General features: G+C 39.3%; 1 protein-coding gene across 1 annotated transcript in view; it reads right to left on the bottom strand.

Annotated features, from left to right (window-relative positions):
* Positions 1-25,000, bottom strand: part of LOC138974552 (uncharacterized) — a 315,190-nt gene that overhangs the window by 247,050 nt on the left and 43,140 nt on the right. Inside the window, exons 20-29 of the mRNA XM_070347269.1 lie at positions 22,310-22,474; positions 21,014-21,115; positions 19,735-19,851; positions 17,618-17,754; positions 10,680-10,812; positions 7,808-7,906; positions 5,789-5,990; positions 5,374-5,486; positions 4,801-4,889; positions 2,571-2,736 (exon numbers count right to left, since the gene is read on the bottom strand). Coding sequence (XP_070203370.1) covers positions 2,571-2,736; positions 4,801-4,889; positions 5,374-5,486; positions 5,789-5,990; positions 7,808-7,906; positions 10,680-10,812; positions 17,618-17,754; positions 19,735-19,851; positions 21,014-21,115; positions 22,310-22,474 — 1,323 coding nt within the window. The remainder of the gene's footprint in view (positions 1-2,570; positions 2,737-4,800; positions 4,890-5,373; positions 5,487-5,788; positions 5,991-7,807; positions 7,907-10,679; positions 10,813-17,617; positions 17,755-19,734; positions 19,852-21,013; positions 21,116-22,309; positions 22,475-25,000) is intronic.

Below are 25,000 nucleotides of genomic sequence, written 5' to 3'. Positions count from 1 at the left end.
ATCCGTGTTGGGTCCGGTTCTTTTTGTTTTGTACATGAACCCCCTCTTTAACCTCGTCAAACAGTATCCTATCGATCACCACGCCTTTGCAGACGACAACCAGTTGTACAAAGACAGTGAGATTGATCAAATTGATACCACTGTGAGTGAAATGGAAGACTGTGTTGTTGCTGTAAAGGCGTGGATGACGGCTAACAAACTACAGCTAAACGACTCGAAAACTGAATCCATGCTTGTCAGGTCCCAGTACAGATCTTTCCCTGAAAATTCTTTGCCTTCTAGCATTCATGTCGGCGATAGTGACGTCAACTTTGTCTCTTCTGTGACTAATCTTGGCGTTACCTTCGACCACTTCCTCAACCTTTCCCAGCACGTCCAAAACATCCGCACAATTGCGTACAGTAACGTAAGGAAAATCAGTTCTATCCGCCACTATCTTACCCCCCAAGCCGCTCAAACTCTAGCCTGTTCTCTAGTTCTATCCAGATTAGACTATTGCAACAGCCTGTTCTATGGCTGTGATCAAAAACTTGTCGAGTCACTCCAAAAGGTACAAAACTCTGCCGCCAAATTGATATATCGTTCTAAGAAGTTTGATCATGTCACACCACTTCTTCGTTCCCTTCATTGGCTTCCCGTGTCCGCTCGTATCAGATACAAGCTTGCTTGTATCTGTTTCTCTGCCAAATTTGAAGATGGCCCTAAATACCTCAAGGAACTGCTCGTCACATATGACAATCCCTCTGACTACAACCTCCGCTCACGCGCTGACAGTCGCAAACTGGAAACTCTCGAGCGAAGCTTGCCTTCTTTTGGAGATCGCTCGTTTGCCTCTGCGGCTGCCATTGTCTGGAATTCTCTCCCTTCCTCCGTTCGCCATTCTGCTTCTAAGGACTCTTTCCGCAGTTCCCTTAAAACGCACCTTTTTCGCGAATCCTTGTAAATTGTCCTTGACATCTTTATAGACTGTTAGAGGTGAAGTTAGATTTGTTGTTTGAATGTGTCTTTTTGTATACTTGCCTCAGCTTTGATTGAGCTATAGGGCTGTGTATGAAATTTGCATTTAGTCTTTCTTTTCTTGCTGAGTGTAAGTACAGTCTAGAGAGGAGACGGACATGGTGTGAGCTTGTCCAGGGGGCTATATGAACATCTCAGTGGCAGGGGGATGGAAGCACTTGTTAATGAGTCGGAGTGTGTATGCGCGTGGTGTGCACGAGGATGTGTATGTACGTGAGTGGTATTTGTAAATGTGTATTATGATAATATCATCTTTGTATTTATATTATTGAAATTGTTATATTTCGATGTACAGCGCTAAGAGCATAGTTAAATTTGTGAAGCGGCGCTATATAAGCTATCTTTATTATTATTATTATTATCATGAAAACTGCGAGCTTTAGCTTTACATACAGATCAATCCATTTAAAAAGAACATTCAACAAGTCGCGTGAGGCGATATTATTTTATTTTTATTTTATTTTATGCTGCTTGTTATCGCGCGCATATTTCAACATACGGATTCAAGGCGCAGGGATTTATTGATGCCGTGTAAGGTGGAATGTTGTACACAATACGTCACGCATTCACATCGGCCAGCAGATCGCAGCCATTTCGGCGCATATCCTACTTTTCACGGCCTATTATTCCAAGTCACACGAGTATTTTGGTGGGCATTTTAATATATGGATAATGCCAATACAATGTTGCCAGGAAAGACCCTTTTGTCAATCGTGGGATCTTTAACGTGCACACCTCAATGTAGTGTACACGAAGGGACCTCGGTTTTTCGTCTCATCCGAAAGACTAGCACTTAGGAAAGGGGGGAGAAAATTGCTAACGCCCTGACCCAGGGTCGAACTCGCAACCTCTCGCTTCCGAGCGCAAGTGTGTTACCACTCGGCCACCCAACTCCAATTACTACATTTAGTCAAGCTGTCAAACTCACAGAATGTAACTGAACGCACTGCATTTTTTTTCCACCCAGACCATATAGCATCGTCAGTCCCCCGCAAGTGTAAAACGCAGTGAAATTGACAAGCCAGTCAGTATAGCGTAGTAGCGGCTGCGTTTTCGCGCTTTTCTGTTTTTTGTTTGTTTTTTTAACATAACCAGCACACTGTGGTTTGAGTAGACATAACGTGCATTATATTCTATTTTCTTTGATTATTTTTAATGATAGATGTGTGTATGAATTCACCTGCATAACTAAAACACATCATTCATTTGTGATGATGGGTGTTTGTATGTACTCACCTGAATTACCAGCACACTGTGGTTTGAACTGACATACGTGCATTATATTCAATTCTATGTTATTATTTGTCATGACGGGTGTTAGTATGTTATCACCTGCATAACTAGCACACATCGTTCATTTGTCATGATTGGTGTTTGTATTTTTCACCTGCATAACTAGCACACATCGTTCATTTGTCATGATTGGTGTTTGTATTTGTCACCTGCAAAACTAGCACACATCGTTCATTTGTCATGATTGGTGTTTGTATTTTTCACCTGCATAACTAGCACACATCGTTTATTTGGCATGACGGGTGTTTGTATGTACTCACCCACATAACCAGCACACATTGCTTCGAGGTGACAGAGCCAGGGGTATGCTGAAGGGGCATCTTTGTGCGCACAACACCTGTAGCCCTTGTTTTTGTCACAACACGGCCTGCTGGTGCCGGGAAATCCTTGGCAGTAATCTGTTCCACTGCGTGCACACTGCCGAGTCTGTGCGCAATGGGTCCAAAGCATTGTTAAGAATCTCACCTCTACAAGTTCAAAACGCCGGTTTTAAGGTTCATGTATTGTATTTTTGTAATTTCTCCTTTCTGTTGCTTGTGTTTTTTACATTTAGTCAAGTTTTGACTTAGATAGATTATGAATCGAGACGTGGGGTAGTGCAAGTTGCGTATGGGTTTGTGTTTGTTTGTGTTGTAGAGCGAGTTGCGGAAAGATTACTAGATAGAAATCAGTAAAACTTTACCTTCATTTTTTTTCCAGATGATAGAGAGAGAGAGAGAGAGAGAGAGAGAGAGAGAGAGAGAGAGAGAGAGAGAGAGAGAGAGAGAGAGAGCGAGAGAGAGAGAGGGAGAGGGAGAAAGAGGGAGAGAGGGAGAGAGAGAGGGAGAGAGAGAGTAAGTGAGTGAGAGAGAGAGAGCGAAAGAGAGAGAGAGAGAGCGATAGATAGAGAGAGAGAGGGGGAGAGAGAGAGAGTAAGTGAGTGAGAGAGAGTAAGTGAGTGAGAGAGAGAGAGAAAGAGAGAGAATTGAATTGAATTGAACTTATCTTACAAGGATTTAGATTTAAGGCTACGCCTTTTCTTACAATCTGTCTTTGGGACGCATAGACACACAATTATATAATTAAAAAAAATTAAAAATTAAAAAGTTAAAAAGTTAACCAACAAAAGGAGGTCGGAAAACGTGATAATAAAGATGACGATGATGATGACGATAATGATGATGATAATGATGATGATGATGATGATAAAGATGAGGCATGAAGAGCATACATATGTGGTTATTCATAAAATCAAATGCATACTATGCAGGTAATTATAAATACAAGCTGGTGGCAATCGAACATGTAGAAATAGTGTAACAAAAATATGTTCAGAATATACAATGCACAGCATATTTTGACGTAATACTAAGTTTGGTAAGTCAAAAGGCGTTAAACTACTCAGACATTAAGTGGTTTTTAACACATTTTTTAAAACTTTTTAATGACTTTAGGTGCTTAAAGGATGATGGAAGTGAATTCCAAACTGAAGTACCCGAAAAAGCAAGACTGGTCTTATACAGGTCAATTCGTGGAATTGGTGGGATCAAGTTGACCGACCCATATCTGTGGGTAGCTTTATGAAATAATGATGTAATGTAAATCGGCACTTTACCGTGATACAATTTATGCATGAAAATGGCTTTGTTTAACTTGAGATGCTTTTCCAGTGGAAGAAAGTTAAGCATTTTTAATTTTATATCTGTTGAGGCATTATCCTTTACGATGAGTTTGGCCGAGCGACGATAGAGAGAGTCTAACTTTTACAAGTGGACATCACTGCTGCCATCCCAGAGCGTCGAAACATAATTAATGTGAGGCATTACATGAGCATGGTGAAACATTTCCAGAGTCCTTCTGTCGGTATATTGCTTTAACTTGGATAGGAGGAAAACGTTCTTGGCTACTTTCTTGCAAATATGCTGTATGTGTGCCTGCCACTTGAATTCACAATCAAGAATTACCCCTAAAACGCGATGCTGTTGAACTTGTTCAATTGATTGCGTACCAATAGTAAGATTTAGTTTGAGTGGAGAAATCTGATGTTTTTGTCTGGTTGCAATTACCATACTTTTAGTTTTTATTGGATGGACAAGCATAGCATTAGCACTACACCAGTTATTTACATCGTTTAAAGCTGTTTGAAGGGAGGACTCTATAACTGTAACATACTTTCCACTTGAATGAAGAGAAGAATCGTCAGCAAAAAAATCACTTCTCACATTACTATCAGAAATGTGCAGTGGCAGATCATTGATATACAGACAGAGAGAGAGAGAGAGAGAGCGATAGATAGAGAGCGAGAGAGAGAGAGAGAGAGAGAGAGAGAGAGAGAGAGAGAGAGAGAGGGGAGGGGGGAGAAAGAGAGAGAGGGGGAGAGAGAGGGAGGAGAAAGAAAGGACGAATTACAAATAGAGACAGAGAGAGAGGGAAGGAGGCAGATGGGCACATACAGAGATACTGACACACAGACAGAGAGAGATAGACAGACAGAATGAGAGCGAGACTCACGTCCATTGTAATGTTCAGTTGAAATCCTGTATTTTCTAATTGAACGTCAGATTCAAAACGGACTATCAGAGGCCATGTCGTCTGTGTCGCTGCAAAATCAAAAGAAAAGTTATCATTACAAACAATGGTGGTAGTAATAATGTATTGGCAATTTGTAAGTGCCGCTTAGCATTTTATTTATTCAGGGTGCTCTCTCCCGTCCACAACTGAGAGAACTTGAACTCGAAAATGCACTTGCCATTAAAATATGTATTGTCATCTACAAGAATCGATCCAGAACGAATGTGTGTCAACTGCACCTCGTTTTATTGTGTATTTTCACCTCTACTCATGAAATTTGTTTGAGCACATCCCGAATAGCCAAATGGATAAAAATGAACCCAAAATATCAACAAATAACCAACCTTTGTTTCTGAAAACACGTTACAAAGGGACTGCAAAACAAGATTAAACACTATTCAAGCACCAACAACCACCTCACTTTTGACCTTTTTTTCTGTCTTCTCATAGTTGAAGTGACAAGGCAAATCACATGTTTGTTTTTGTTTGTTTTTCATGTTTAGCATTACTCACTAAAAGAGGTTGGGGCAAGCGGCATTCTGCAAACTCTCTTTGTCTCATTAGCCGTTCCAATCTCCACGTAGTCATTTTTGCAGCCAATCTGGCCATCTTCAATCAACATCTTCCTGAGAACAAATTATCAATAGATTTTCTTAAACAAATATTGAACAATGTAGAGCCTTAATTAATACAAACAAAGACACAGACAAACACGCGCGCGCACTCTCACACACACACACACACACACACACACACACACACACACACACACACACACACATACACACACACACACACACACACACACACACACACACACACACACACACACACCACCACCATCACCCCCTTCCTATCGATTCATAGTTTACCGATTTCAAAAGTAATACTGCCCCAAAGCGAATGAGGAACCTCGGTGTTGACTCACTTCCAGTGAAAGGTAACCCACATGGGCCTCCGCGTGTTGGTGTTTGCAAAGTCGATGGTCCACTTACACAAGGTGTTTGCCTTGTATTGTACTTTGCTGCTCCACTCTGACAGTGGTGGCGAGGCCAGCATGAAAGACGTTTCGTTCTGCACATTGGTGATGTCCATGGGACCAGGACTCTCGCACCAATCAGTCTTATTAGCTGTTGTCAAATGTGGGTATTATGTTATATATAACCAACCAAGAACACAACTTTTCCCCAAAGGGCTTCCTCAAGGCATCATAAACCAAACGTCTATAACAATAGCACAAAGCTTTCACTGGAACAAACTATGGTAAGGTGTACCTCGTCTGTGCTTGATTACATTCAGATGAAGACTTTAATCCTGCTCACTCATCCATTACCAGGCTGTTGGTCTCAGTAGGTCTATGCTGAAACGATTCTTGCATGATCATTCTTTGCGTCATTGTCCATCAGTGTGACTTCCACGGCTGAGATGCACGGAGCAAACTTGGATGCCACCTAATTGGGTGGAAACAAGCCGCGGGATCTGATTGGTTGAAATCACAACACATCTCAATTTTAACCAATCCGACCCCGCGGTTGCGTACCACGTACCCATTTGTGTGTGCTTCGTGCACATCAGGCTTCGTCTGAGTAGTCTTTTTTAGGAAAAAAGCAATGATAGCTTCATGCTTTAACGTCATCCATACCTTACACTCGCTGACTATAAAAGCGCCTTCAACAACCTGTTAGTTGGACTTGAGATGCAAATTAAATCTCGTCACAAACTGAACGACTATTTACCTTGTGGATTTATTGTTTTGAGAGTTCTGAGGTTTTAAAATAATCTGTACTTGATAACCAGCCGCAAAACATCATCTATGCAGATGTATTATACCATGCAGCAGCATAAAGCCAAATTGCTGTGTGTCTTCGTTAAAATGCAGTTGCCACAATCACCCATCTTAACCCATTTCTTTATCGTTACCTATCTGACCTGACCGACGGAAACATGCGAACGTCTATGATAAATTGAGCTCGGAATGCTATACGTTTTGCACCTGAAGACCGTGAGCATAAACTACCGAGAAGCTTTCTTTCTTTATTTGGTGTTTAACGTCGTTTTCAACCACGAAGGTTATATCGCGACGGACCGAGAAGCTGAACAGACACCAATGTTAATATATAAAAATGGTAACGTTTAATAATAATTCAAAAATAACTAATGTTATGTTATGAATACATGTTGCTTAACTTCTGAGCTTGTGTCTATTTGCAGCATGATGATAGGGTTTGATATCAATACTTGACCAAGCCTATACCACGGCTTGTTTAATTCCTTCGGATTACATAAAACAGCTTGTGACATTCTATTTTGACAAATTCAAAACACAGGATATGTAGGTTGTTGGAACGTTTGTTATTGACAACAAATTGCATTCACAGATATTTTGACCCAACGGTCTTTTAAGTGAACAGACAAACAAATATTCACACAAAACTTATCTTGATAGAATCATTGTTTGCATGACGTAGAAAGGGAATGACGTCAGCGTCAAAATAATGTCCTATAGGTAAATAGAACATGGCAGAGAGAGAGAGAGAGAGAGAGAGAGAGAGAGAGAGAGAGAGAGAGAGAGAGAGAGAGAGAGAGAAAGAGAGAGAGAGAAAGATAAAGAGAGAGAGAGAACGAGAGAGAAAGAGGGAGAAAGAGAGATACAGAGAGAAAAAGAGAGAGAGAGAGAAAGAGAGAGAGAACGAGAGACGAGAGAGAGAGAGAGAGAGAGAGAGAAAGAGAGAGAGAGAGAGATATATATATATATATATATAGAGAGAGAGAGAGAGAGAGAGAGAGAGAGAGAGAGAGAGAGAGAGAGAGAGAGAGAGAGAGAGAGAGAGAGAGAGAGAGAGAGAGAGAGAGAGAGAGAGAGAGAGAGAGAGAGAGAGAGAGAGAGAGAGAGAGAGAGAGAGAAATCAATACGACTGCACACTGACATATTTTTGTTTACACTTACCAGGAGTAAAGGAAACCTTGAAGATAAACTTTTCCCGAGTTTTGTCTTTGACGATTGACGTGAAATTCAGTATCGCCACATAGGCCGTTTTCACCAGAACTGCAATGACCAAATGTTAACTTCAGAAAGTCAAAGGTCTAATGTGATGTCAATGTGTCTATGAAAGTCAGTTAATCCGTTTTACATTAGCTGCGCCACCGGGGACGGGGCGTTCCTGGTAGTTGACAATATCGAGTCGAGTGGGCAAGATAAACAGAAACAAGTCGCGTAAGGCGAAAATACAATATTTAGTCAAGTAGCTGCCATTTTTCAGCAAGACCGTATACTCGTAGCATCGTCAGTCCACCGCTCATGGCAAAGGCAGTGAAATTGACAAGAAGAGCGGGGTAGTAGTTGCGCTAAGAAGGATAGCACGCTTTTCTGTACCTCTCTTTGTTTTAACTTTCTGAGCGTGTTTTTAATCCAAACATATCATATCTATATGTTTTTGGAATCAGGAACCGACACGGAATAAGATGAAAGTGTTTTTAAATTGATTTGGACAATTTAATTTTGATAATAATTTTTATATATTTAATTTTCAGAGCTTGTTTTTAATCCGAATATAACATATTTATATGTTTTTGGAATCAGCAAATGATGGAGAATAAGATAAACGTAAATTTGGATCGTTTTATAAATTTTTAATTTTTTTTACAATTTTCAGATTTTTAATGACCAAAGTCATTAATTAATTTTTAAGCCACCAAGCTGAAATGCAATACCGAACCCCGGGCTTTGTCGAAGATTACTTGACCAAAATTTCAACCAATTTGGTTGAAAAATGAGGGCGTGACAGTGCCGCCTCAACTTTCACGAAAAGCCGGATATGACGTCATCAAAGACATTTATCAAAAAAATGAAAAAAACGTTCGGGGATTTCATACCCAGGAACTCTCGTGTCAAATTTCATAAAGATCGGTCCAGTAGTTTAGTCTGAATCGCTCTACACACACACACACACACAGACACACAGACACACAGACACACGCACATACACCACGACCCTCGTTTCGATTCCCCCTCGGTGTTAAAATATTTAGTCAAAACTTGACTAAATATAAAAACAACAATTGCCACATATAAGAGTGGCTCTTTCCTCTGAATTTTATGACAACTAATTTCTTTAAATAAACTTATGTAAATTGAAACAAGTCGCGTAAGGCGAAAATACAACATTTATCAATCAATGAGGCTTATATCGCGCATATTCCGTTGGTACAGTTCTAGGCGCTCTGCAGTGATGCCGTGTGAGATGAAATTTTATACGGCCAGTAGATTGCAGCCATTTCGGCGCATATTTACCTTTAACGGCCTATTATTCCAAGTCACACGGGTATGGGTAGACAATTATTAACTGTGCCTAAGCAATTTTGCCAGGAAAGACCCTTTTGTCAATCGTGGGATCTTTAACGTGCACACCTAATGTAGTGTACACGGGGGGAGGGTTCGGACACCGAAGAGAGTCTGCACACAAAGTTGACTCTGAAATAAATTTCCGCCGAACCTGGGATCGAACTCACGCTGACAGCGGCCAACTGAATACAAATCCAGCTCGCTACCAACTGAGCTATATCCCCGCCCCAAGCTGTGGAACTCACAGAATGAAACTGAACGCAATGCAACGCAGCAAGACCGTATACTCGTAGCATCGTGAGTCCACCGCTCATGGCAAAGGCAGTGAAATTGACAAGAAGAGCGGGGTAGTAGTTGAGCTGAGAAGGATAGCACGCTTTTATGTACCTCTCTTCGTTTTAACTTTCTGAGCGTGTTTTAATCCAAACATTTCATATCTATATGTTTTTGGAATCAGGAACCGACAAGGAATAAGATGAAAGTGTTTTTAAATTGATTTGAAAAAAAAAAAATTGATAATAATTGTTATATATTTAATTTTCAGAGCTGGTTTTTAATCCAAATATAACATATTTATATGGTTTTGGAATCAGTAAATGGTGGAGAATAAGATGGACGTGAATTTGGATCGATTTATAAAAATACATATTTTTTTTTTACAATTTTCAGATTTGTAATGACCAAATCATTAATTAATTTTTAAGAAACCAAGTTAAAATGCAATACCGAAGTCCGGGCTTTGTCGAAGATTATTTGACCAAAATGTAAACCAATTTGGTTGAAAAATGAGAGCGTGACAGTTCCGCCTCAACTTTCACGAAAAGCCGGATATGACGTCATCAAAGACATTTATCAAAAAAATGAAAAAACACGTCCGGGGATATCATACCCAGGAACTCTCATATCAAATTTCATAAAGATCGGTCCTGTAGTTTAGTCTGAATCGCTCTACACACACACACACACACACACACGCACACACACACACACGCACGCACATACACCACGACCCTCGTTTCGATTCCCCCTCGATGTTAAAATATTTAGTCAAAACTTGACTAAATATAAAAAGCAAATCATTATTTCAAACTCTAAATTTCATCGAATAACTTTCAAAGCGATCTGAGAGCGTTTTTATATTTTCCCTTTACAACAGCTGTGTCGTCAAATCGAAGGTAGTCAAATAGTCAGCACTCATACATGCCCATGCATGGAAAGTAATGAGAGATATTCGTCTGCAATACCAAATCACACATGCAGGTCAAATACGCTGCTATGTGTACAGGGTTGCTATAGGGCACAATGTTTTGATTCGAAAAGGTATTACATTGTATAATGGGCCTCCAACTTTAACATTATACGTACTTGTCTTGACAAAATAACGGGCCCTATTGGTTGAAACTCAAAAGCAAGTATGACTGAAATATTGCAAAGGTATGATTTAGCAAGTACAAAACAAAAATTAAAATTAACATACGATTTCGAGTCAAAGCTGTAGGATGGTTTCCGGCATCTACCCTCATGGTGTCGGTGATCTCACGGCCTGACGTTTTTTCCATGATCACCCGACCAAAGACGCGGTTGTTTTCCGCCAATTGGTATTGGTGAAACTGAAAGTCAAATAAAATGTGAAAAATTTGTTACACTGAATCTGATGTCAGTGTTCATTTGACATCAAATCAAATTCAAATAAGAAGAAAACATGAATATGCATGGTGTAAACAAGGGCGGATCTGGGGGGGGGGGTTACACGGGTTACGTAACCCCACCCCCCCCCCCACCTCCCAAAAAAGAGGTAATTTATTGGCTCAGGATGCACCAGATAGCTCTATTTTGTTTCTTTGGATACAAAAAAATTGCGGGGGGGCATGCCCCCGGACCCCCCTAGAGGCTTAGGCGCCTTCGGCGCCGTCAACTTGTATCTTTGCAGTCATTTTGTAACCCCCCCCTCCAAAGTGAATTGATCCGCCCTTGGTAAAACACACGCACACATGCGTAGCGCGCATTCTCTCTCTCTCTCTCTCTCTCTCTCTCTCTCTCTCTCTCTCTCTCTCTCTCTCTCTCTCTCTCTCTCTCTCTCTCTCTCTCTCTCTCTCTCTCTCTCCCTCTCTCTCTCTCTCACTCTCTCTCTCACTCTCTCTCTCTCTCTCTCTCTCTCTCTCTCTCTCTCAGTATTTCATTACTATGTATATGCAGCAAATTGTATAGCTACATTTTGAACAACAGATTGACGAATTGGATCGAAAAACATGAAATACTAAATGAGAGTCAAGCTGGTTTTCGCAGAGGCTATAGTACCGTTGATCATATTTTTACACTACAAGCTTTGGTACAGAAGCAGTTATTGACACACAAGAAGTTGTATGTCGCTTTTATTGACTTTCGTAAAGCTTTTGATTCAGTTGTAAGAACTACGTTGTGGAAAACTTTGAAGAAAAATGGAGTTAAAGGAAAGATGTACCAGGCGCTCAGCTGTATGTATGACGTGGTAAAAGCAAAAGTGCGATCAGGAAGTGATTTTTCGGACTCCTTTATGTGCCCAAGGGGTCTAAAACAGGGAGAAATTTGTAGTCCAGTTTTGTTTTCTCTACTAATTAATGAGCTAGCTAATGATATTGTCCAGAAGGGAAAACATGGTATTCAACTTATTCCAGACTTTTTTGAAATACTCATTCTGATGTTTGCAGATGATATTATTCTTATTTCAGATTCTGTATGTGGGCTCCAGAATCAGTTAAACATTCTGTGGGATTCGTCTAGACGTCTTGGACTTGAAGTTAATTTAGACAAATCTAATATTGTTGTTTTTCGGAACGGTGGTCACTTGGCCTTGCGAGAAAGATGGGTGTATGGTGGACATCCTATGAGCGTTTTGAACATGTATAAGTATTTAGGAGTATGGTTGTCTACACGCCTGTCCTTCTCTCACACTCTTAATGATTTTGCTGCAAAAGGGAAAAAGGGAGTCATTGGTATTCTAAAATGTTTATGGCAACTGGGTGACAGATCTCCAGCTATTTTTTTCAAGCTTTTCGACGCACAGATTCAACCGATGCTGGCATATGGTGCCGAAGTTTGGGGGGTTGAAGCAGACCATACACCTATAGAGAGAGTTCATTTATTCGCACTTAAACGTTTTTTGAATACGAGTATGAGAACACCAAATGCTATGGTTTATGGAGAAACGGGAAGGTACCCCTTGTTTATAAACAGCTTTGTTAAATGCATTCGTTTTTGGCTACGTATATTGAGGATGCCACATCATCGCCTTCCGAGCAAGGCGTATAAAATGCTGAAATATCTCCATGAACAAAATAAGAAAACATGGGCCTCCTCGATCTGTTACACTCTGTACATGTACGGTTTTGATGAAGTATGGGAAAACCAAGGTGTTGGCGATGAGAGGGCGTTCCTAACAGCATTTAAAGAAAGACTTATTTCATCCTACAAGCAAACCTGGCTTGAAAATGTACAAGGAAGTGAACGTTTCTCTCTGTACAGAACCTTCAAATCAACCCTAAGATTATCCAACTATTTAAGTGATTTGAAACATATTAAAGCTAGAAATCTTCTGATTAGACTTAGATTGGGAGTATCTCCTCTGAAAGTGCATCGATTTCGCTTTAATTTAAATGCAACCTCCGCTGATTTATCTTGTCCATTTTGTTGTAGCAGTGTTGAAGATGAAGTCCACTTTGTTTTAGTATGCCCTAAATATGCTGAGTTAAGAGAATATTATATTCCACGAAAATACACTAGAATCCCATCATTGTTTAAATTAACCATGCTGTTTTCAAACACTAGTAAGCCGCTATTGCTACGTTTTTCTACATTTGTCATGAAGGCGCTTTCCATTCGTAATCCATAATCCGTAAACGAAACAGGGCGATACAAGTAGGATGTTCTTGTTTTTGTTCAATATGTGCATTTGTATGCTGGTGCTTGAGATGTGCTCATCTCCATGAAAAGGGCCCAAGGCCTACTCATTAAAATATTCAGACTTCAGACTTCAGACTTCATTCAGACTTCAGACTTCTCTCTCTCTCTCTCTCTCTCTCTCTCTCTCTCTCTCTCTCTCTCTCTCTCTCTCTCTCTCTCTCTCTCTCTCTCTCTCTCTCTCTCTCTCTCCCTATCTCTCTCTCTCTCTCTCTCCCTCCCTCCCTCCCTCCCTCCCTCCCTCCCTCTCTCTCTCTCTCTCTCTCTCTCTCTCTCTCTCTCTCTCTCTCTCTCTCTCTCTCTCTCTCTCTCTCTCTCTCTCTCTCTCTCTCTCTATCTTTTCGTAATACAAACCTGTCAAGCTCTGAGGCATTGTGGGGAACGGTTTTCACAAGGCTTTTAGTGATTGACAAAGCAATTATGTGTTAAAAGCGATTTATTATTGATACCTTGTTTTAGGTTGGACTGTGAATTCACCCTGTATTTGTAACTCAAATCAATTGAATAAGAAAGGCTAGTTAGTGAAACATCACTCAGTTGAAACGTGTTTGCCTTACGGCAGACGTTTTGTGTCCTTTCAACTATATTTTTTGTTTCATATTTACTTTCTTCATGACGATTCTTAGTGAGTTACTGGAAACCAAAACTCTCTATTCGTCACAAGTACAGTTTTATTTCGTCAGCGTGTTGTGTCATAAGCGAATGTGGCACAAGTTTTAGTGTCAAGAATGAATTTTCAAGCCATGGCCTACGTACTTTGACGTCACAGTGCATTAATTATTACCCAACAGACACTGCTCGCGCTAATCTGCTGCAAAGAGGAGATAAAGTGGCAGGTCGTTTGAAGCACGAACATATTTCGATCCAGTCACAAAATTAATCGAACTACGAAGATTCTGTCATCAAACACTGATACAGATGGTAAGAAAACGACTTAAGACGAGCTGCGCTTATCAGCAACCATCCGCCATACACTGTCCGTTCAAACTACAAACACTCTAGTCTGCTCTCTTGTTCTTTCTAAACTTGACTACTGTAACTCTCTTCTCTCTGGCTGTCCACTCTACCTCCTGCACAAACTACAGAAAGTTCAAAATTCTGCAGCACGCCTGATCCTCAAAGCACGAAAAAAAGATCATGTCACACCACTTCGCCGCACACTCCACTGGTTACCCATCCAAGCCCGCATTGAATACAAACTGTCCACTCTCTGCTTTCACTTCTTCTCTGCCTCGTCTCCTGCTTATTTCTCTGAACTTCTCACTGTATACACTCCTGCTAGACAACTCCGCTCCTCTTCTGATAGCCGCACCCTAGTCATCCCACACACAAAATCAAAAGCATATGGACAACGCACTTTTGCATTTTGCGCATCTACTCAATGGAACTCTCTCCCCTCTCACATTCGCCACTCTCAGTCAGTACAGTCATTCAAGCGAGCACTCAAAACTCACCTCTTCCAGAAACACAACTCCTAAAGTCGCAACATTTTGCCATCCTGTTCTGTAACGGTTCCATCTCTATTCAGCTTGTTATTTTTGCCTTTTGTTTTAAATTATTATAAATATAATTTTTCACTGCAGTAGTCCTTTAACTTTAACCCTTAGCTGTAAGCTAGATATGCACAAGTCATGTCGGTGCCACATAATGCTGACACACATGTTCCTGTGCATAGTTTATGGATAACGTGTAGTTGGGAAGTTAAGAGTAGAAATAATTAGTATTTAGTGTAGGAGGAGGGTTGGGGGTGGGTAGGGAGGGGGTGGGTATGGTTTACTTTGAGCAGGTCGGTTTCAGTTTTAATAAACAATTCTAGAGAATTGTGTATCTTATATTTGAGTCTTTCGTGTTTTAGACATTGATGCATTTAATAGTTTTAACGAGTTGCCTTTTGTTTTATCATTCTGGTGTTTATCTACATGTGCTGTGTATCTTACAAGAAGTTCTTAAAAGTTCGAAGTTATTTTAGCATATAGGTTTTTTTTTTATGGTCTTAACAGTTAAATATGTATTACGTTATCATTAAGATTCATGCTTTGTTAGTACTAAGCAGTTGTTTTAATCAGTCTGGTTTTCTCTTGTTTTCATCTTATGAACATTCTAAATGTTAGACTAACTTATTGTCTTGTACAGAATAACAACTGTGTGAATGGTGCTATACTGAATGAAAGAGTGTGACATGAAGTTCTTGTACATCATTGCAAAGAGTGTGAATGACGTTTTAGTTTAGATGTCAAGCGCTTAGAGCAAGCCTTTTTAACGAAAGTTTTTGATTTAGCGCTATATAAATGTTCTTATTATTATTATTATTAAGTGTTCGGTCGTGCAATGATACGATTCAGAGCGTTTTTAACGCTGAAATAGCATGACAAGCTCCTTGCAATTACGTCCCCTTAATTTCTAAATCAACTAAAACATCTTCAATAGTTGTTCCTGCTTTTGTAATTTTATTTGAGTTACAGCTGCTGATTTATCTACCTAGCCGAAAATCTCAGCGGTGCAGAGATAACAGTGAATACCCGTTGTAGAAAACAAACTAACACTAAGATAGGCAAACATACACACATAAAGTGGGTATACAAGTACAAACAGACACAGGCAGAACACAAATTGGAAGTCGTCAAGCTTTATACTACAGATAAACAAATATCGCTACACATTTTGTCTTTCCCCTCCCCCTAGGGCTGGAAGATGTGACTTTTTTTCCCATAAACACCCAACAACCATAAAACAACTTCCCAGCAACCCACTTGAAACATCTATAGCTCATGGGTTTAGAAACTACACTTTGTGGATACTACTTTTAGTGACTTAAAAGTTCCAAACGCTCACATGTACAACGCATACATCTCTGGAGCAAAAAACACAAACATACCGTATTTAAACGAACAACTACACGCTTGAAGACACGACATTTAATATACATTCAATGAGTTTTCTGAATCAAACTCTACAACGAGTTCCGTTGTTTTCTGAATTGGATTAACCTTGAACAAACCATCAGCGCGAGAAAGGTATATCATACTTTGTGTAGAGCTAGAGTTGCTCATATTTTGGACTTCTATACACTCGGTCACTTTGACACACTTTGACTGCAATCCGTCGGTCAATTATGAACAATATTTCAGTAGTGTTGATAACATGTTCTGTTTGATTAAGGGTATTTAGCTGGAATGTCCTTGTTTTCACTACCTATTTTATTCATGTTTTTACATTTAGTCAAGTTTTGACTAAATGTTTTAACATAGAGGGGGGAATCGAGACGAGGGTGTGGTGTATGTGTGTGTGTGTGTGTGTGTGTGTGTGTGTGTGTGTGTGTGTGTGTGTGTGTGTGTGTGCGTGTGTGTGTGTGTGTGTGTGTGTGTGTGTGTGCGTGTGTGTAGAGCGATTCAAACCAAACTACTTGACTGATCTTTATGACATTTGACATGAGAGTTTCTGGGAATGATATCCCCGAAAGTTTTTTTCATTTTTTCGATAAATACCTTTGATGACGTCATATCAGGCTTTTTGTAAAAGTTGAGGCGGCACTGTCACGCCCTCATTTTTCAACCAAATTGGTTGAAATTTTGGCCAAGCAATCTTCGACAAAGCCCGGACTTCGGTATTGCATTTCAGCTTGGTGGCTTAAAAATTAATTAATGATTTTGATCATTAAAAATCTGAAAATTGTATTTTTATTTATTTTTTTCTTAAACGATCCAAATTTACGTTCATCTTATTTTTCATCATGTTCTAATTCCAAAAACATATAAATATGTTATATTTGGATTAAAAACAAGCTCTGAAAATTAAATAATTATATAAAAATTATTTTCAAAATTAAATTGTCGAAATCAATTTCAAAACACGTTCATCTTATTTCTTGTTGGTTCTTGATTCCAAAAACATATAGATATGATATGTTTGGATTAAAACCACGCTCAGAAAGTTAAAACAAAGAGAGGTACAGAAAAGCGTGCTATCCTTCTTAGCGCAAGTACTACCCCGCTCTTCTTGTCAATTTCACTGCCTTTGCCATGAGCGGTGGACTGACGATGCTACGAGTATACGGTCTTGCTGAAAACTGGCATTGCGTTCAGTTTCATTCTGTGAGTTCGACAGCTACTTGACTAAATATTGTATTTTCGCCTTACGCGACTTGTTATTACTTAGTGGAAGAATCTTTTGTAATGTATGTTTGATGGTGTATGCTTTTAATTAAGCGATGTTGACTATGAATGTAGATGTAATGCTTGTATAACTGTGTTTTAGTTTTAAATGTGTCAAGCGCAAAGAGCATAATTGTAAAGTTATGATGTTGCGCTATATAAATGCTCATTTATTATTATATTATTATTATTAAATAGAACACACGCAATTAAACGCACACATCCCTTTAATTTCAAGAAAATGAAGCTGGTTTTATAACCTCTTCGTATTGTCCCCTTCCCCTTCTCCTCTGTCTACTAGTTGCTCCTGTTTCAAGTAAAATATTACCATGATGGCAAGATTCCCAGAAACCGATGGTGGAGGATGGAAGACGTAAATGCACTGTGCCATTTTAGGGGCATACTTTGGAAATCCGGGGCTCCGGTACACGCTTCCTGTCCTCAAAACACCGCCACACTTGCTTCCTGGTGACAGAAAATAACTAGTCTGCAATTTAGCTCTCATAAAAATATGAACTTTTGACATTAAAACCACACACTCAACTAGCATAGTTATTTGGTACATAAACGAGAAAACAACCCGTACAGAAATGGGAAAGATTTCCCAACTTCTTTCAAGGCAAAATACTAACACCAGACATAACACTGTCGGGTTTGTGAAAGATTTCCCAACCTCTTTCAAGGTAAAATACTAACACCGGACATAACACTATCGGGTTTGTGAAAGATTTCCCAACCTCTTTCAAGGTAAAATACTAACACCGGACATAACAATGTCGGGTTTGTGAAAGAGTGAATGTTCGGAGCGTTGCGTTTTCAACGCGACATTGTAGTAGGTATAACCAACTGCTTTTTTTCAAATTCTTCATGCATATTGGTCTTTTTTTTTTAATCTGCATTCTAAAATAATCTTTGTGAAGTTGAAATTCATTCAAATCAAGAGAAATTATGGCCGCTGTGTATTTTTTTTTTATTTCTTTAACACAAAAACAGTGTTCACTCAAAACAGGGGACAGGCCTATTTCTAGAAAAATACGTACAATTCGTGAAAGAAAGGTGTAAAGAAAGTTTTGTGCACCAAATTTCTTTTGATGTGTCTAGTTATCTCGATTCATAATGTTGATAATTGCTGAAAGTCTTTGAAACAGACTTTAGTTTTTGAAAAAAGCCTTTAGTGTATGTTTAGGTTTATGACAATTCTGTATGATGCTATGAATGGCTTTCCCGATCTAACATATGAAAGAACACATTGTTATTCATCGAATTAAGACATTTTCCGGATTACAGTGGCTTTATTGTTCGTAAATTCACTTCATAAGCATTGTTGCGAAAACAAACTCGAACATCTTTTGACGGCAAGAGTTTACGTAAGCATTTGATCGAAAAATAGTTACTAACTGAGATCGTTTAAAATGGCTGCGAAAAGGCAAGATTGCTATGTTTTATCTGCATTTTGGAGTCTTCCGCACGCACCGGTGTTAATGTAAGCGATCTGAACAGTAAGATTAACAATAGAACTACCATAAAATCGTAATTTCAGCAGGGGGCACACTAATTTTCAAGTCTTGATGATCGTGAGTATGTTTTGAAGAAAAGATATTCAACAAAATAACGCTACGAATTCTTCAAAATTGAGGTGCACCTCGAGGCCGATGTCTGTTCTGTAATCGTAGGTCAATTGTTTACACCAAAAACAACGCAAAAGACACGTTCGAACTGCATAACTACACAAGTTGAAAGCGTGTTATTTTGTCCCCCTGTTTTGGGGACTACCGACTTTTTCGCGAGGGTTACCTTTCCTTTGCTTGGTTATGTCTAATTATAGGCCAGTCACTGGCGAGGGGATGTGTGTGAAAGACATGGACCTCAGTACCTGTAGATTTAGCTTGCCACCATAAAAGGCATTGACTCGTTCACAACGCACACAACCCCAACCGGCTTATTTCCAAAGATCGGTTATCAAAACAAAATTGCTTAACACTCAAAGCGATGGTGTTGGGGACCAAGCAATCTGAAACAGTTTTGTATTCTTTGTAACCTTAACAGGCGGGTTAACTTCTTTAACATGTAATGATATAACACAACACTTCACGAAACACTTATTCACTCTAGTTCTGACACTCGAACAATTACACGATTCAAACAATGCTCGTCTGAGGTGATACTCCCTAATCCCGGTACCCTTTCTTGTAAATGCACGGACGAAAAGAAAGTAAGATGTGGAATTTATTCAAACACAAACATTGTGAATGTTCTTGCAAAACAATTCCCATTAAGCCTGTGGAACGAGATGGTTCTAAAGTGTTGACAAAAGGAAACACTGATGCTGGTGAAAAGTAATGTTTGGCTTGATTCTTGACATCTACCTGTCTTAATTTTAGCAGTTCATGCACAGTACTTTAAGATGTGAACAGTGTCACATAATGATCGTGTACACATACTTACTTAAGTCCCTCACGAAGTATTGGAGTTTGAATCCGTATCCATATTTGTGGATGGATTTGCTGCTTCGGAACGTGATAGTCACTCGTCCAGGTTTGGTCGAGAACGAGGGTTTCACAACTACAGAATGTCAACAAACAGTTACAAGTCTGCAAGACATAACAACAAATATGGCTCAATCCCTCAGATATAAACAGGAAAAGTTGTCAAGGTTAGCATTTTGTAATTTGCAATTTTGTTCACACGATTTTTTGATTGTGCTGTAGAAAATGTATATTCCAAACTTCTAAGACCAAATTCAATGTCTTTGTGTATTCAAACGGCAAACTATTTCAAAGCCTGCGTTTATTTATCAACATTTGATCACTTTCATGATTAAGAGGATTAAGAATAGTATATACACTATAAACTTACCGAGAGTTGCCTTTTGCATTGCGTACTTGATTGCGAAAAAAATCGGTTTCAAACATAAACATAGACAACGTAACCTCATGAACAAGAAACACGCAGTATGACAGGACAAAATCAATGACCTTTTTTTCCTGAACTTCAGAGTAGATAACGTACATTTACTTCCATTCTTAACACTTTATACCCCCCCTATGTTGACCAAGTTGTTTTAAGCCGAGACCAGCTGTGCTGCAGCAGGTCACTCAGAATAATAGTAAATGTGTAGGAACTGTGTATCAACACGCTGGAATGCAGGCGTTAGATCGACGTTACAGGAAGTGAGGTACAGATATCTCCGTACCTGGCAGACAATGAGTTAAATCAACGCTGCATATTGCAGCACATTTTGTTCTCAAATGGGAACATTCAAGAACTACCTAAAAACAATCCTTCTTGTATTTTCTGTACAAGATATTGAATGTTGGTCAGAAACCTTCACTTAAAAAAGTCCAGATTTTGTGAGAGGAACTGTTTCTTAGTATTAATTGTTTGGCCTATATTCAATTAAATTACAAGCACCAGTGCATTGGAACCTAGTTTCAGCTGGTCGCTAACCTACAATATGAATATTGATTGTTTTATCTCTGGCAAACAAACGCACGTGTAATATGCTCTTTCCTTTCCTTTTGATGTTTTCTGTTGTTTTTGACAATTTCCCATTTCCCAACGCTTATGTTTTCCTCTGATAGTAAGTGCTCCTATCAGGAAAGGTACAACCCCACATTATTGAGCCAGACTGTTTATAGGACGTGCTTTACACAATATACACTCTTTCTGCTACAATTTGTGTCTTGATAATTGTAAAAGCGTGTGTCCCCTTCCCTTTACACACATTTCGTGAAGGGGTCCGCAGCATCACTACTTTTGCAGAATTTCCGCCTCCGCTCTCCGGAAGGCGATGTCCACTTGATAGTCACTCCACCTTCATTGCAGTCTGTGAAAGAAAAAAATGATATATAGTGTGATGTTATTGTTTACTGTTCATGTTGTTTTATGTGTGTCATTCACTCACGCTCACTGCAGACTCGGGAGAAGTTGTTCAAGTTCAACATTGTATTGAGGTATCCATCTTGCAGGAAGTACAGCCATAAGGAAAGGGAAGATACTCTCAGTAAGCACAATATAACAGTAGCTGCTATAGCTCAGAGGTACTGGGTTCCTGGTGTGTCACAGGTACCATGAATATCATTACATATTACTATTTCATATGTTACGTGGATTTCCATTGGTCAATTGGGCAAAACTGAGCTCATTGTAAAAGTGATATCGACGACATTTCCGTCGATATCAGTTTTGATATCGACGACCTCTTTATTGCTTCCCCACTTCAAAAACAAAAACACCTAAATTTAAAAACATACAAATATATATGAAAATGTAATTATCCCAGAATTTAGTTGAGCAAGTGACTAAAGACTTTTTGAAAGAAAAGACATTTTAAAATACTGAAAAGTACAAGAAAAGAGTGAACAAAAAGAAATAATAATCAGAGGGAGGGATATGGAACAGCCAAAACTGAGACAAATACTTTTGTAATTTCTTTACAGTAAATACAAAATGTCCAGAGAAGTAGCAATATATCTAACATTGACTGACTGTGTGATGATATCTTCTGCTATTGGTCTGTTTCGACAGTGATATCAAAATCTCGACCTCCGGTCTCGATTTTGATATCACTGTCTCAACAGACCATAGCAGAAGATATCATCACACATTCCGTCAATATTGGGTAATATAGTAATTGCTTGAAAATATTCTGCAGCATAAACTGTCCTCTTCTTTGCTTATGTTCTCCTTTCCTTCTCTTTCATTTCTCCTGTGTATTTATTTACTGAAGAAGACAACTGTTCGAAACTGGTTCTCTTTTTTTCATCGTGTAATGTTCATGTTTCTGTTGAGGATATTTTATTGTTATCTTGTTCTTGTTCTTTTAACCTGACGTCACTTGTTCCTATTTTGTTTATGTTTGTTACTTTGTTACAAAGCTTTTTCTTTGCAAGCCATTTAAGATGTTCGGAATATTCTGAATAGGGCAAAAAGAAAGTAACCAAAACAATACAATCAAACATAAAGCAAACACAATGCATTGCACCCGTCACTTTCACTCTTCCCCTTGACTTTGTCTTACCCTCTTTCGCAATGTTGATGTCAACGAAAAATAATGTAATTTTGCTTTTAGTGTCAGGTGTAAAGGTCCACTGGCAGAACGTGTCTGGTGGGTATGCACCGGGGTAGTTTGGACTCGATAGTTCTCCTTCTCCTTCACTTGGCCTTGAAAGTTCACGACGACAGTCTAAAACACACACACACACGCACACACACACACACACACACACACACATACACACACACACACACACACACACACACACACACACACACACACAATCAATCAATCAATCAATCAATGAGTCTTATATCGCGCATATTCCGTGGGTACAGTTCTAGGCGCTCTGCAGTGATGCCGTGTGAGATGAAATTTTATACGGCCAGTAGATTGCAGCCATTTCGGCGCATATTTACCTTTCACGGCCTATTATTCCAAGTCACACGGGTATAGGTAGACAATTATTAACTGTGCCTAAGCAATTTTGCCAGGAAAGACCCTTTTGTCAATCGTGGGATCTTTAACGTGCACACCCAATGTAGTGTACACGGGGGGAGGTTCGGACACCGAAGAGAGTCTGCACACAAAGTTGACTATGTGAAATAAATTTCCGCCGAACACACACACACAAACACACACACACACTGTTATGTCAACACTGCGGGGCCCTAAATGCACATTATGAAGACTGGGGTCACAATTGGATATTGGCCTAATTGAACAGACGCCCCATAAGCAGAAGGTCCAGTGTTCAATTTCAGCTTTGCCTGGTTGGTTAAGGATAACGATTTTTTCCGATTTAGAGGACTTTCCATCGATGGTTTTGCACACACACACAAACCAAAAATGATGTCAGACAGCTTTTTCATCGATCCACAGGGTTTACATTGTCTGCTGCTTCATCGTGATGCAAGTCAGCCGATGTTGATAAAGAAGTTTGTTCCACGAAAACCGTAACAATTGTCATTTGGGCATGAGTCTTGATGTGAAATTGGACATTTTTTTCGCCCTGTTTATTACGAGATATAGTCCAAACAAAATGATCAAATGTGATTTTCACAGAGACTAATCGGCGTATCTGGTCCAATGTACAGCAGTCATTAGAAATGCTCTCCTCCTACATCGATGCAAAGACACAAGTGCCTAAGCCAATCAGAAGAAGCCTTAAGGTGGCCTTATTTTGGGTTGCTTTTGAGCTCTGATTTGACGGCTTTTTTGAGGTCCTGGGTTTAGTGAACCTTGTTGGCAAAAAGTCTGATTTTCAAAGAGGGTATAACCAGAATCACAAGGGGTGTAATCAGGTCTGAAGAATGTGTGAGGCAAAAATGGGATCATTTGGTCTTTTAGGAATGGAGTTACAGCCCCTATTTTGTGTGGACTGACATTTTCATGAAGGAGAAGGGCAGTCTGGGTTTCACAGTTTGGTCGCTGACTGCTAAACTCGTGAGTAAGTTTGGGTAAAAAGGTTTCTGCATAATATGTGACAATGACTGTGCTGTTAGTAGACAGAATATCGACAGCAACGGGACCTTCGTGGTCGAAAACTACAGCGAATAGCCCTGTTTCTGCTTTAAAAACCTCGCTTACAAATGTGATGCATCTCGTCATTTTGGTCCAAACACGATTTGTTTCTGTGTTCTCTGACATTAAAGTAGAAGGGAACCAAAGTCTCATAATCAGTGACTACAGTAACAACAAATTTGGGTATACTGGGATCACAACGGTTGAGCAGATCGCGTGCAAGAGGACCCTGATGCTCCTTTCGTTCCCCTGTAAGCTTATGAGGCACCCATTTTGCGGCCAGCTTTTGAAGCGGAAGATCATTGAGTATAATTCTCTGGACTTTTCCATATACAAGTTCAAGTTTTGCACTTTACACTTGCATGTACACTTTTTGATCTTAGTTCTTAAATTTTGACACAGCAGCTACATTATTCTCGTTTGAAGCGCTCTTCGGAAGTTTTTTTGGCTTGTCAGATTTATTCCCCTGTTCCCCAGTTTCGATTTCCTTTTTACATTTAGTCAAGTTTTGACTAAAAGTTTTAACGTAGAGGGGGGAATCGAGACGAGGGTCGTGTTGTAAATGTGTGTGTGTGTGTGTGTATGTGTGTGTGTGTGTGTGTGTGTGTGTGTGTGTGTGTGTGTGTGTGTGTGTGTGTGTGTGTGTGTGTGTGTGTGTGTGTAGAGCGATTCGGAGTAAACTACTGGACCGATCTTTATGAAATTTGACATGAGAGTTCCTGGGTATGATATCCCCAGATGTTTGTTTTATTTTTCTGATAAATGTCTGTGATGACGTCATATCCGGCTTTTTCGTGGAAGTTAAGGCGGCACTGTCACGCTCTCATTTTTCAACCAAATTGGTTGAAAGTTTGGTCAAGAAATCTTCGACGAAGCCCGGACTTTGGTATTGCATTTCAGCTTGGTGGCTTAAAAATTAATTAATGACTTTGGTCATTAAAAATCTTAAAATTGTAAACAAAAAAAAAATATATAAAACGATCCAAATTTACGTTCAACTTATTCTTCATCATTTTCTGATTCCAAAAACATATAAATATGTTATATTTGGATTAAAAACAACCTCTGAAAATTAATAATATAAAAAATATGATCAAAATTAATTAGTTGAAATCAATTTAAAAACACTTTCATCTTACTCCTTGTTGGTTCCTGATTTCAAAAACATATAGATATGATATGTTTGGATTA

This window comes from Littorina saxatilis, linkage group LG8, assembly GCF_037325665.1.
Source record: "Littorina saxatilis isolate snail1 linkage group LG8, US_GU_Lsax_2.0, whole genome shotgun sequence".
Taxonomy (NCBI): domain Eukaryota; kingdom Metazoa; phylum Mollusca; class Gastropoda; order Littorinimorpha; family Littorinidae; genus Littorina; species Littorina saxatilis.
The sequence above is the reverse complement of the archived record's forward strand: the minus strand, read 5'-3'. Positions and strand labels throughout refer to the sequence as shown.